This window comes from Diadema antillarum, unplaced genomic scaffold, assembly GCF_040938485.1.
Source record: "Diadema antillarum isolate AM-2024a unplaced genomic scaffold, OU_Dant_1.0 seq00000385_RagTag, whole genome shotgun sequence".
NCBI classification, from domain to species: domain Eukaryota; kingdom Metazoa; phylum Echinodermata; class Echinoidea; order Diadematoida; family Diadematidae; genus Diadema; species Diadema antillarum.
In genome coordinates, this window is record NW_027271383.1 from 275,418 (window position 1) to 288,671 (window position 13,254).

General features: G+C 40.7%; 1 protein-coding gene across 1 annotated transcript in view; it reads left to right on the top strand.

Moving 5' to 3' along the window:
* The window catches only part of LOC139731798 (uncharacterized), a 38,581-nt gene extending 27,734 nt beyond the window's left edge, over positions 1 to 10,847 (top strand). Inside the window, exons 15-18 of the mRNA XM_071642670.1 lie at positions 2,638 to 2,943; positions 4,592 to 6,417; positions 7,080 to 7,281; positions 8,902 to 10,847. Of these exons, the coding sequence (XP_071498771.1) occupies positions 2,638 to 2,943; positions 4,592 to 6,417; positions 7,080 to 7,281; positions 8,902 to 10,659 (4,092 nt within the window). The 3' untranslated portion in view covers positions 10,660 to 10,847. The remainder of the gene's footprint in view (positions 1 to 2,637; positions 2,944 to 4,591; positions 6,418 to 7,079; positions 7,282 to 8,901) is intronic.
* The last annotated feature ends 2,407 nt before the right edge of the window (positions 10,848 to 13,254 follow it).

Here is a 13,254-nt window from a genome sequence, read left to right on the forward strand (position 1 = left end):
ACTCCTTCGCCATTTCTAACCCGATTTCGATTCTGTTTGCTTTATGTGATGGCACTAGATGAGGGCTTCAAAACTTCTACACAGAATTTTGACCTTTGACTTCTTTGACCTTTGACCTTGATTTTTAACCTATATTGTACATTTTGCTACAAAATGCTACTCCTTCGCCATTTGTAACCCGATTTCAATTCCGTTTGCTTTAAGTGATGGCACTAGATGAGGGCTTCAAAACTTCTACACAGAATTTTGACCTTTGACTTCTTTGACCTCTGACCTTGATTTTTGACCTGTATTGTACATTTTGCTACCAAATGCTACTCCTTCGCCATTTCTAACCCGATTTCGATTCCGTTTGCTTTATGTGATGGCACTAGGTGAGGGCTTCAAAACTGCTACACAGAATTTTGACCTTTGACTTCTTTGACCTTTGACCTTGATTTTTTACCTATATTGTACATTGGCTACAAAATGCTATTCCTTCGCCATTTCTAACCTGATTTCGATTCCGTTTGCTTTATGTGATGACAATATGAGGGCTTCAAAACTTCAACACAGAATTTTGACCTTTGACTTCTTTCACCTTTGACCTTGATCTTTTCACCTATATTGTACATTTTGCCACTGAATGCTACTTCCAGCGGGGACATATATTACGCACCGCGTAATTTCTACTTTTCCTTGTTCAAATTGGTGGTAGCACCCCTCACCTGTTCCAGTTTGATAAAGAAAATGGCTGATTTACTAGGGTCTCTTTGTCTGCACTGTACATTGTACTTGCCACATTTGGATTGCTTTTGGATTGCTTGCCCCATTGGTTCGCCTTCAAATCGGGTCAAAGGGTGCCACCATAGTATATTTCTTGTGTGGCCTCTAGCATTCATATTTTGTGGTGGATTTTTTTTTTTTTAATTAATTACTCATATGGCCCTCTATCATGGTGAAATTAATACCCCTGTCACACTTGGCAAATTTCATGCTGCTGCACCAGGGTTAACCCAGGAGATGTAATATGAAAGGGCTCACAGGTGAAATCCCACGTAAAATGCCGGTTTAGTTGACTGATAAAAACAGTTAAGTAGAAACTGTCAAGAGTTAAAGTGTCTAACATCTTTTAATATTCATCATTCAAATTGACACATTCATTTCAAAAGGGACCTCCATACAATGAAATGTTATGAAACAAGACATTTAAAAGGACAACACACCCAGTGTCCCCAACACATTCTGCATTGAATATTCACTATGCATTGCCTCTTACTGTGCTTTTGTCTTACTGTGCTTCCTTTGACTTCTTTGACCTTTGACCTTGATTTTTTACCTATATTGTGCATTTTGCTTCAAAATGCTACTCCTTCGCCATTTCTAACCCGATTTCGATTCTGTTTGCTTTATGTGATGGCACTAGATGAGGGCTTCAAAACTTCTACACAGAATTTTGACCTTTGACTTCTTTGACCTTTGACCTTGATTTTTAACCTATATTGTACATTTTGCTACAAAATGCTACTCCTTCGCCATTTGTAACCCGATTTCAATTCCGTTTGCTTTAAGTGATGGCACTAGATGAGGGCTTCAAAACTTCTACACAGAATTTTGACCTTTGACTTCTTTGACCTCTGACCTTGATTTTTGACCTGTATTGTACATTTTGCTACCAAATGCTACTCCTTCGCCATTTCTAACCCGATTTCGATTCCGTTTGCTTTATGTGATGGCACTAGGTGAGGGCTTCAAAACTGCTACACAGAATTTTGACCTTTGACTTCTTTGACCTTTGACCTTGATTTTTTACCTATATTGTACATTGGCTACAAAATGCTATTCCTTCGCCATTTCTAACCTGATTTCGATTCCGTTTGCTTTATGTGATGACAATATGAGGGCTTCAAAACTTCAACACAGAATTTTGACCTTTGACTTCTTTCACCTTTGACCTTGATCTTTTCACCTATATTGTACATTTTGCCACTGAATGCTACTTCCAGCGGGGACATATATTACGCACCGCGTAATTTCTACTTTTCCTTGTTCAAATTGGTGGTAGCACCCCTCACCTGTTCCAGTTTGATAAAGAAAATGGCTGATTTACTAGGGTCTCTTTGTCTGCACTGTACATTGTACTTGCCACATTTGGATTGCTTTTGGATTGCTTGCCCCATTGGTTCGCCTTCAAATCGGGTCAAAGGGTGCCACCATAGTATATTTCTTGTGTGGCCTCTAGCATTCATATTTTGTGGTGGATTTTTTTTTTTTTAATTAATTACTCATATGGCCCTCTATCATGGTGAAATTAATACCCCTGTCACACTTGGCAAATTTCATGCTGCTGCACCAGGGTTAACCCAGGAGATGTAATATGAAAGGGCTCACAGGTGAAATCCCACGTAAAATGCCGGTTTAGTTGACTGATAAAAACAGTTAAGTAGAAACTGTCAAGAGTTAAAGTGTCTAACATCTTTTAATATTCATCATTCAAATTGACACATTCATTTCAAAAGGGACCTCCATACAATGAAATGTTATGAAACAAGACATTTAAAAGGACAACACACCCAGTGTCCCCAACACATTCTGCATTGAATATTCACTATGCATTGCCTCTTACTGTGCTTTTGTCTTTTTTGTTTGAATATGCAGATGGAGAGTGACAATGGTCCAGATAGCCCTGCCAGCTTACCACCAAGGATCAAACAGGAGCCAGAAGAGGATCCAGAGGAAGAAGAGGAAGAAGAGGAAATGGAAGCAGAGGAGGATGAGGAGGAGGTAGAACAGGAGCAGGAGGCAGAGGCCGAAGATGAGGAGGAAGATGATGATGATGAGGAAGAAGAAGAGGAAGAACGGGATGGTGATGAAGAGGAGGAAGAGGAGGAGGAAGAAGACGAGAACAAGATGGTCTCTGGGGACATGGAAATGAACTTTCAGGAAGTAGAAGCAGATGTCCAGGTGAGTTATAGTCTCATATAATTACAGTTGGCATGTTTATATTACCTGAACGCACACTTAAAAATCTCAAATAATGGCCGTGTTAAACTTTTTAAAGTGGTAACATGACTGGCTGGGAACCATATTTAGAGAAACAGTTGCTAACATTTCTTAATTTTTCAACATTTTTCTGCACTACATTCAGAACTGACTTCTTTTTGTAGCCTCCCAAAAAAAGTGTAACCAGAGTCATTATGTTTTTGGGTTGTCCGTCCTTCCATCCTTCTATCCATATTCTATTTTGTGGATGACGTATAGTGGAAAACTGTTTGAGGTATCCAATGAAACTTGGCATAAGTATGTATGAGTGGACAAAGCTGCACCCTCCAACCCTTGGGTGTAAGCGCTCAAGGTCATGGGTCAAGGTCAAATATGAAAATGTCACTATTTCCCCATATCTCTGCAATGTTTGAAGATGTTTTAATGAAATGTAGTGTATACACGTATTACCAGATAGATATTCTCTCAGAAAAGTGTTGGGTCATAGGGTCAAAGGTCAAGTGGAAATGCTAAAATTCCACCTTTTTTCCATGTCACAAAAAATGGCTTATGGTATGTTCATGAAACTTAGTGTATATAAACATGTATCACCTGACAATGATTCTCGTGGGGAGTGTTAGGTTTGGGGGTCAAAAGTAAGTGGTCTAAGGTCAGGTGAAAATGCTTAGTTTACACTTTTTGATGCTGAAACTACATGTACACTCTTTTCTCCATACCGTAGAAACTGCTTAATGTATACTATGTATACTCGTAATGAAAATGTCAGTATGCATTACCACACAATGATTCAATTGGAAAAGTTCAAGTTAAAGTTCAAAGATGAAGTGAAGATGATAAAATTTCACCATATTTTCCATATTTTCCATATTTTGAAAATGTAAAGGGTCAAAGGTCTGTCCAATCTGGTAAAAGTGTTATCTCATATTGTCAAGATTATTTAGGAGAATGATGCAATATAGCAGAGGCATATCAGTCACCATAGATTTCTTTTATATTTTCTTATTCTTTTTTTCTTTTCTTTTTTTATGGGGGGGGGGGTATTTTCTACTTCCTTGATGGACACAGAATAAGAATTGTTTTTGTATCATCCTAGGGTTGTCCATTCTAGAGGAATTAAAAAAATTGTGGGAGGCAGGACCAATGAGAGCATTTCCCTATATAAATTCTTTGAGAATTTATTGATATACAGTATTTTGCCTACTTAATATCACATTCAACTTCCATAATACATAAAAAGGAAAGTTGTTCGTGGACTGTCTCAGGGTACCATTTTGGTCCCTGAATGAGTTCAAGTTTTGGTATGTGGTGGGTACCAATGAGAACATCTCTGCATTTGAGCTTCTTGAATATGCAGCGGTATATATTAGCCAATCATGACAGGGATCATTTGTGGAATCGTGGGATTTCATAGCACTACCATGGCTGCAGAGACACACAGTATGTTCCTTAGCTTCACAGAATGTTTAAGTCATTCTCAAGATCTGAAAAAGCCAACTTCATGAGAGTGCTTGTAATTAAGAATTATATGTACCCTATGAAGCTATTGTACTTGTTTTTAGCAATGTGCCTGTGACTATCTTTGTACATTTATTTATCTATTCATATTTAGAGAGGTGAACAATTTGATTCACCGCAGCCATGCTTACTGAAGGATGAAGCCAGAAACAGTGAAGACAAACCTGCAGCAACAGAGAGTGAGAGTGATAAAGCCCATGAGCTCCCTATTCAGAAAGAACCAGAGAAGTCTGAAAGCCATGGCAGTCCAATCAAGGATGTACTGTCCAATCAGTCTCAGGTGACACGAAGAGATGAGATATCAACACTAGTAATGCCAACCAGTGCAACCACAGAAGGGACCTCTACACAGCCAATTCCAGGAATACACCAGGTGTCTTCAGCAAGTACCTCTCATGGACCTGCATTGCTTTTGCCACCATTCACATCAGCAAGTGCACTCCTGCCTGCCTTCACTTCTTCTAGCAGACTTCTTGAGTCAGGAGATAGGACATCCCGAAGAGAGAGGACTTTTGAGACCAGTTTTGTAGATCACATGATTCGAACAGAGCTTGAGGCAAAAGATCCTTCACCAAAAAGAGAGGCAGAGGATGAAAAGAGGAGCAGTCCAGAGAGGAAGGAAACACCCCTAGCTCCTCCCCCTCCCATGTATCCCATTGGTTTTCCAGGAGGTCCACCATTGCCAGGTATGTTGGGTATTCCAGGCTTGCCACTCATGCCAAATATGGCCATGCCACATATTCAGGGAGTGGCATCACACTTGCACAGTAATTACAATGAGAAACAAAGAGAACAAGGACAGCCCATAGATAGCTTACCTAAAGCTGAGGAAGACAAGGAAAGATTTGAGAGCATCAGAAATCGTACACCAGAAGAAGCTAAGGATATCAACCAAGGGCAACCCATTAATGACAAAGAGAAGAAAAAGAATCAGATAGGTGAGATGGTTGACAAAGACCATGAATGGAGTCATGCCAGTGAGTGCCGTAAAGAAACAGACAGTTCTCGTCATGTTTACCCTAGTGGAGTTCCTCGCTTTCCTGCACCAACCCTTGGAATGCCTCAGATGTATTCAAAAGGAGTGTCTTCACACATCCCTTATGATAAAGAGAGTCATCTCAGGTTAGGAGAGAAGGCACTTGCAAAGACTACTCATGAACCTATAGAAAACATTAAGAATTTGGAAAAACTCACTCAATCAAGGACACCAGTCATCAGCCAAGAAAGCCAGCGACCAACCTCGCCAAAGAAAAAGGGTGATGTAAGGGAAACAAAGCACAGATCAGGAGAAGGGGCACTCCTTTATCCTCCATCTTCAGTGCCTCACCAGGAACCAATTATTGTGGGCAATGTACGTATCAAGCAGGAAATTCCTGCTTATAGCTATCATCCCTACATGTCTTATGAGAGGAGACAGGAGCAGACAGAGATTCCACAGGATAGCCATCCATATCCTCTGCCCCACAAACCTGTACAAGCAAACCAGTCCTCATCCCAGGCAAATGACAAAGGCACTTTTGACATTTCCAAAGTCAAGGCTGAATTTGAAGCTGCTCACCGTTCAATAATGGGGGATCAGAAACCTACCCAGCAGACTTCTGTCATCACAGAGATTCAGCACATGACAGCGGCCACAAATTCTTCCTCCTTGCCATCACTGCCCCAACCTAAACTGCGGTACACAGAGGGTACCATCAAAAAGGAGCCAATGCAGGAAGAGTCGGTAGAAGTGAAGTTGATATCTGTCAAACAAGAGAGGAGAGGGCATGAAGGCGGAATGCCAGGAGGTCAAGAGGAGAAAGCTGAGGTTGGAGAAGAGGATGAAGAAGAGGAAGATGACTATCAGGATGTTGGCAACAGGTCACCATCACCTGAACCTGTTCTTGTTGACCGCCTTCTTCACACCAGCTTTTCTGCCAAGTATGTGTTGACTTTCATATTAACAAATTAGTGCAGTGTTCCTTGTGTTCACTTTATGTCATAGATGATAGATCTCATAGATGCCAATGTTTCCTCCTTTGGCAGTAGAGGTTAATTTCCTCCTCAAAACAAAACAAATGTACATTGCAACAACATGAAGAAATTGTATGCACATGCATCACCGACCCATACAAAAGCACAGAAAATAGTGTAAAGTTATCCTTCCTTCTGTGTGCAATAATTCTAGCAACCTTGTTAAACGTTCTTTTGTCTTTCATGTTATGAAACTTGATAATGTTTTAAATTCAAATGGAATATACTTTTTACTGTCATGTCAGGAACCATCTCTTACAAGAAAATGTTTGAATGCAATATATTTGTGATATACACTTTATGGCTCTTCATAAGTTGTGAAGAAATTTATGATGTAAGGCCTTGCTTTACGTACAAGAATGCTTCAAAGTTTATTCTATGAGGAATTCAAGTCACTCATTATAGGCACCTTGATGCAGACACTTTGGAACACAAGGTAATATGACTCATATCACTAAAATGCTGAGAAATATCTTTTGCCTGTCTCAGTTTGCTGCAATCTTCACTGACATAGTATCTGTGGCATTGTTTATTAAATTTTTATGTGTTATATATTATTTTGTCAACAGGTTTATCCGTCACTGGTCTAGACGTAACAATTCATGCAGTCGTACAGACTTACTTTTCTCACCCAAAGAGGATTCCAAATGGATGCGACGATGTGCAGAACGCAAACGACGTGCGGGCAGTAGCCATGATCGCGACAAAGAAAAAACTTCTCATCGCCAAGAAGAAGAGAGGAAATGCAGTGACACAAAAGAAAGACTTGCAGTAAGTTTTAACTATAGCCTGATTGGCTTAATGTTAGTTTAACCCTAAAAAGACTTGGCTATTTTGGAGGTTTTGAGGTCGAGGGGTATGATGCCCCCCCCCCCCCCCCCCCCCAAGATCTTGGCCATGGAATATCCAATTGTCGCCAAATTCGGCATGCACCTAGTTTATGACATACCCAACAAGAATGCATAGCTAATTTTACAATAATCATTATAATTTTCTCATTGAGGCTAATTAATTATGCAAATATGCTAATTTTCTTGGATATTTTTATCTGTTTGTTTATTTTGTGCCAATATGGATGTTAAGTGATCCCTTCATTGTGAAATATGTGAAAGGAAGTTGTTTATATGTTTTAAGAAAACTTGTTGTCTGAGACCAAAGAATTATGTAATTCATTACAGTGATGTAAACAATTATATTTGTTATACATATCAAATTCGGGTGCCTTAGCATTTTCCATGTCCATTTATTCCATACTGAACTGTAACAATGATGACATATCGTCGCTGGGTCGACAAGACCTCGTATCTACAAAATGTCAAATGTTCAGGAGAGCAAAAAAACATGGCGGCCAAAGCACTGTGGCGAATGGGATAGCCTTTCCTTTGACATGCCGTGGTGGCTTCATTTTCGGAGTAAGACAGTTGGGATTTGGACAGGACATCACTTAACCCATAATTTGACCATTAATCCAAAAAAGTCATTTTCACCAAAATTGCAGATACAAGGTCTTGTCACCCCAGCGACGATATATCATTCATCTGTGACATTATATTTTAGGCTTACTGAACAAGAAATACATTTTGCATAAATTCCAATTTTAATTTGTGCAAATTACATGCATATATTAACCTCATGTACAAGAATATGTATCAAAATTATATTTCCATTTCCAGATTTTTTATGTTTTTTATTTCTCGTTATGTTGATTATTGTTTTTAATTCTTATGTTTTCTGTTGTTTTGTTTTTTATATCCAGAACAATTGATCTCAAATTCAGATCAGATTTTAATAGCTTAAAAACATATTGTGCAAGAAAAACAAAAGTAACACATTAGAATCTTGCAAAACCTCATTCATTTTACACATTAACACATACAAATATGCCATGTTTGACTGACATGTAACCGTAAAATGTTATGTAGCACCACAACCGCTGCAGGTATGTACGCAAATTAGGTGTAAAAAGATGCCTAAAAAAAAAGAGTCATGAAGTCTCGGGATGAGATCTTATCAATTTTGGAAGTTATTGCAAAATTTCCGGAGGGGGGCCATAATCCCCCCCCCCCACGTCTTTTTAGGGTTTAGCCACTGTCACTTATTACACATCCTAGTTTAAATGCTTTATGAAGTAAAGATCATTTTTCATATGTAAGTGAGCAATTGCACAAGATTAAGTAATCCTGCTTTGCTAGTTTGTAAGACACATTCCTAACTTTCAGTATTTCGTGATGTGAAAAATGGTGCAAATTACATATAGCATTTTTTTATAATGATAGAAAAACAAATACGTATACTTTGTTGATCATGTTATTTTTTTGAAATATAAACATGTACTCTGGTCTCACTGCGAGATAAGCATTGACATCACCATACTGCTGTTCACATTAACAGAGACGGCCAGACACACCACCTGAAAACACCAGTGCTGATGCACAAGTGATGAGCTCTCTTACCACAACTCCAGTCCCTGGCACACCTAACTATCCTGGAGGTGTTCGGGTTGCCTATCCTGGTCCTGAAACCCCTGCCTTACGAACATTGAGTGAGTATGCACGACCTCACTCTCATGTAGCTCCAGGGATGCTGCCTAACCTCATTGGTCCTGATCCTATTCTGCGCTACCAGCTGGAGTCAGCATACGTTATGGGCAATCGGGATGCCCAGATTGACCTAGTGGAACGTGAAATGAGGGAGCGTGATCTCCGCGAGAGGGAGCTTAGGGAATTGCGGGAACGAGAATATCTGGGAATGAGAGAGATGGAGATGCGTGACCTGGAGCTTAGGCAGAAGATGGGATATGAGCAGCAGTATGCATCACGCCCTGATGGCACTGTCGTGAATGCACTGATGGCTGCAGAGGCTCAGGCAGCCCAGGTGTCCGCTGTCCAACAGGCCCAAGCAGCTCAAGCAGCCCATGCTGCACAGGTGGCACATGCCCAAGCAACCCACGCACAAGCTGCCCACGTACAAGCAGCGCGGGAGGCACAGTCAGCCCACGTCCAGGCTGCCCATGTTCAGGCAGCCAGAGAAGCCCAGGTACAGGCAGCACATGCACAGGCAGCACTTGCACAAGCCACTAGAGAGGTTCATGCAGCAAGAGAGGCTCAAGCTGTCAGAGAGGCTGTAGTGGCAAGGGAAATACAGGCAGCTCGTGAGGCCCAAGCCGCAAGGGAAGCTCAGGCTGCACGTGAGGCACAAGCAGCAAGGGAAGCACAGGCAGCAAGAGAAGCTCAAGCAGCAAGAGAAGCTCAAGCAGCAAGGGAAGCACAGGCAGCAAGGGAAGCTCAAGCAGCAAGAGAAGCTCAAGCAGCAAGGGAAGCTCAAGCAGCAAGAGAAGCTCAAGCAGCAAGGGAAGCGCAGGCAGCAAGGGAAGCTCAAGCAGCAAGAGAAGCTCAAGCAGCAAGGGAAGCCCAAGCAGCAAGAGAAGCTCAAGCCGCAAGAGAAGCCCAGGCTGCACGTGAAGCTCGAGAGAGAGAAGCCAGAGAGGCTAGAGAAGCCCGGGAGCGGGAGTCGCGCTCTGTCCACTCTGCAGAGTTGACAAGGCAATCTCCAATGCATCCCTCTCTTCATCCTTCAGCATTTCTTCATGGGGTTGAACATGAACGCCATCTCATGGCTCCACCATCGTCAAGTGCAGAACGACTGAATACAGAACGCCTACACTCTGAACGAATGGCTATGATGGCAGACCCCAGGGTAGACCCATGCGTTGACCCTAGAATTGACCCGTGTGTAGAGCACATTGTTGACCCAAGGTTTGACCCAAGGGTCAATCCAGGTATCCCAACACCTGTTAGCCGAATTCCTACCCCCCACCACCACTCACATTCACATTCACACACCCATGTCCACTTCCATCCTCAAGAGCACATCCACCATACCTACATCCCGCCTGCCCTCATTCCTCCAACTGATGCTGCTGCTATAGTTCCATCTCACATTCCTTTTGGCCCAACTCCAGTCCCCTTAACCCAGCACCCTCTTGTTAGCCCAGCCTCAGTACCTGGACCCCCACCCCCAGGAGCAGTGCCCCATCCACGCATGTTTGCCCCACCCCATGGTATCATGAGAGATCCAGTGGCTGAGCAGCTACATCATGAACAAATACAACGACAACTGATGGGTGATAGACCACCCCCACACCTGTAAGTTTCATTCTTAAGAGCTTACAAGATAGTTTTCTGAAAGATGCGCAGATCAAAACGATGTCTGTTGAAGCCTCAGAAGACTGATATACATAGACTCCCAAACTGTATATTTATTTTGACTGCTTGACTGCTCATGGATTGAAGTTCATATATGTTTAATTCAAAGAACAGTGATTAATCTGTTTTGGGATTGCAGTGCTGACATGACTTCATGATTGTTACACATTGTGTAACATTGTAAGAGACATTGATACATATCAGAAATTTCCAACCATTGTCCTTCATTCTGTATTTGTGTAATATTGCCGATAACTGGTCAGCATACAAGGATTTCATTGTGCTCTCTGTCTTTATGTTTTATATGAAATTGTGCATGGATATTGAGGGGGAAAAAAATGGCATCATTTGTGTACATTGCAGCAATCACTGGTATCTAATGGTGTGTAGATTGTTGTTGACATTCATACTTCAATTAGAAAAACTAAGTAATGTAAAATATATTCCATGTTTATACATGGCTGGACACCTTAGTTTAAAACTGAAATGTCTGAGCAAGTCTTGTCCTAACATTCATTGTTGTACAGACCATATACTCTCATGAGCAAGTAAAGATATATATCTATTTTTTTTTTAAGAAGAGAAGTAATGAGCTGTAGCATGTTTATGTAATTCAGCTGCTGGGACTTAACTGTCAAATCAGGATGAGATCTTGGGGAAAAAAAATATCCAGAGATTTTCTGTGCTATGTTGTCTTGTGCTTTCAAGCTTTTCACAAAAAGATGAAAAATGTGCCAAATGAGTGATCCTGATAATCTAGCATAAACATTGTTGTTACTGCTGATTTTTTTTATTCGGCATTGTTGTTGTTGTAATATAACGTCTTTAAAGGACTTTTCTCACACTATTACTGGTAATTTGAAAAGTGTATTCTTGTTTGCCACATTATGAACCATTGGTCGTAATCCTGTGTAGATTTATTTCCCAGATCATGAAATGCCAATTTTAAATTGTCTTCAAGTAAAATATCATCCAGACATTATGTTGCTTTGTATGACAACAAAACAAAACAAAAAAATCAAAAGTACATCGATGATTTTTAGCTCACTTGAGCTGAAGGCTCAAGTGAGCTATTGCGATTACTATTGGTCCGGAATGATGAACTTTCACAAGACTTGGCAGCTTTCATCCCTATGGGAATAGGATTTTAATTTGTTTGAAATGGGCACCAGGCCCCACCTGGGGACCCCCAGAAGTCCTAAACCCCCCAAAAATTAGGGAATCTTTAAAAATCTTCTTTTCTAGAATCAGAAGTGATAGAGCTAAGTTGATACTGTGGGTAAGTACATTGATTACTGTAGTTTCAAGATTGTTCATGGCAGATCCAGGGGGGGGGGGGGGGGGGGGGAATGGGGGCCTAAATTGTACATTTCCATCTTCTTGAAAACCCCATGTTAAATTTTCACCAAACTTGGCAGGTAGCATCCCTTGGGGGATAGGATCTCAATTTGTTCAAATGGGCAGCATGCTCCCCCTGAGGGCCCCTGGAAAGTCCCTGAGGAATCCTTAAAAATATTCTGAAGAACCAAAAGTGATAGAGTTAAGTTAATACTATGAGTAAGTACATTGATGACTGAAGTTTTAAGTTTGTTCATGGCAGCTTCGGGGGTCCAAATTGGGGCCTAAATTTTACATTTTCATCTTCTTGAAAAAAACCTGTGATGGATTTTTACCAAACTTGGCAGGTAGCATCCCTATGGAGATAGGATCTCAGTTTGTTCAAATGGGCACCATCCTCCCCCTGGGGCCCCTAGGTGAGCTCAAACCCCTCGAAATTAAGGAATCCTTACATTATTCTCCTCTAGAACTGGAAGTGATAGAGCTAAGTTGATACTATATACTGAGTGTGTAAGTTGATACTGTATACTGAGTCTGCAAGAATGCAGGAAGGTGAACTTGCAATACTCAGGGTTTTTGGGGTGGGAAATCAGACACATATCAAAACTATGAATTTTAAAATTGTCAACTCTTTGATCTAGGTTTTGAGCAGCTCTTCAGTTATTTTCACACAAAATTTCACTAATTCTTATTTTTCTCAAATATTTTGGCCCTGAGAAAACAAATAAAATGTACTCCTATCATATACCAAGAACAGGTCCGAACAAATTTTTTCAGGAGAAAATTTAAAATTGGTGAAACCTTTGCACGAACTAAATGGTGAGCTGCTCAACACCTACATCACACAGAGTTGCCATTTGTCTTACCCTCTAAACTTTTACAGAATTTCATAACTTTTTTCGTGTATCCGATCTTTTCCTGAATTTTCACTGATCTGGTGCTGTGATTTGACTGTTTTCATACAAAGCAACATAATATCAGGATGGAATTTCCCTGAGGTCTGTTGCCTTTGACTGACAGTGGACTGATAAGTGGAGTATGATACCTGTAAAGTGTGTACATAGTGCAAGAGGGAGTTTTTATTAGCATTTGTCAGACATGTGCTTTGCTTTCATCCTTTTTTTTTTTTTTTTTTTGGGGGGGGGGGGGGGTAAACAAGTAATCTATCTCCAAACACTAAAATTGACAGTAAGTGTGTATA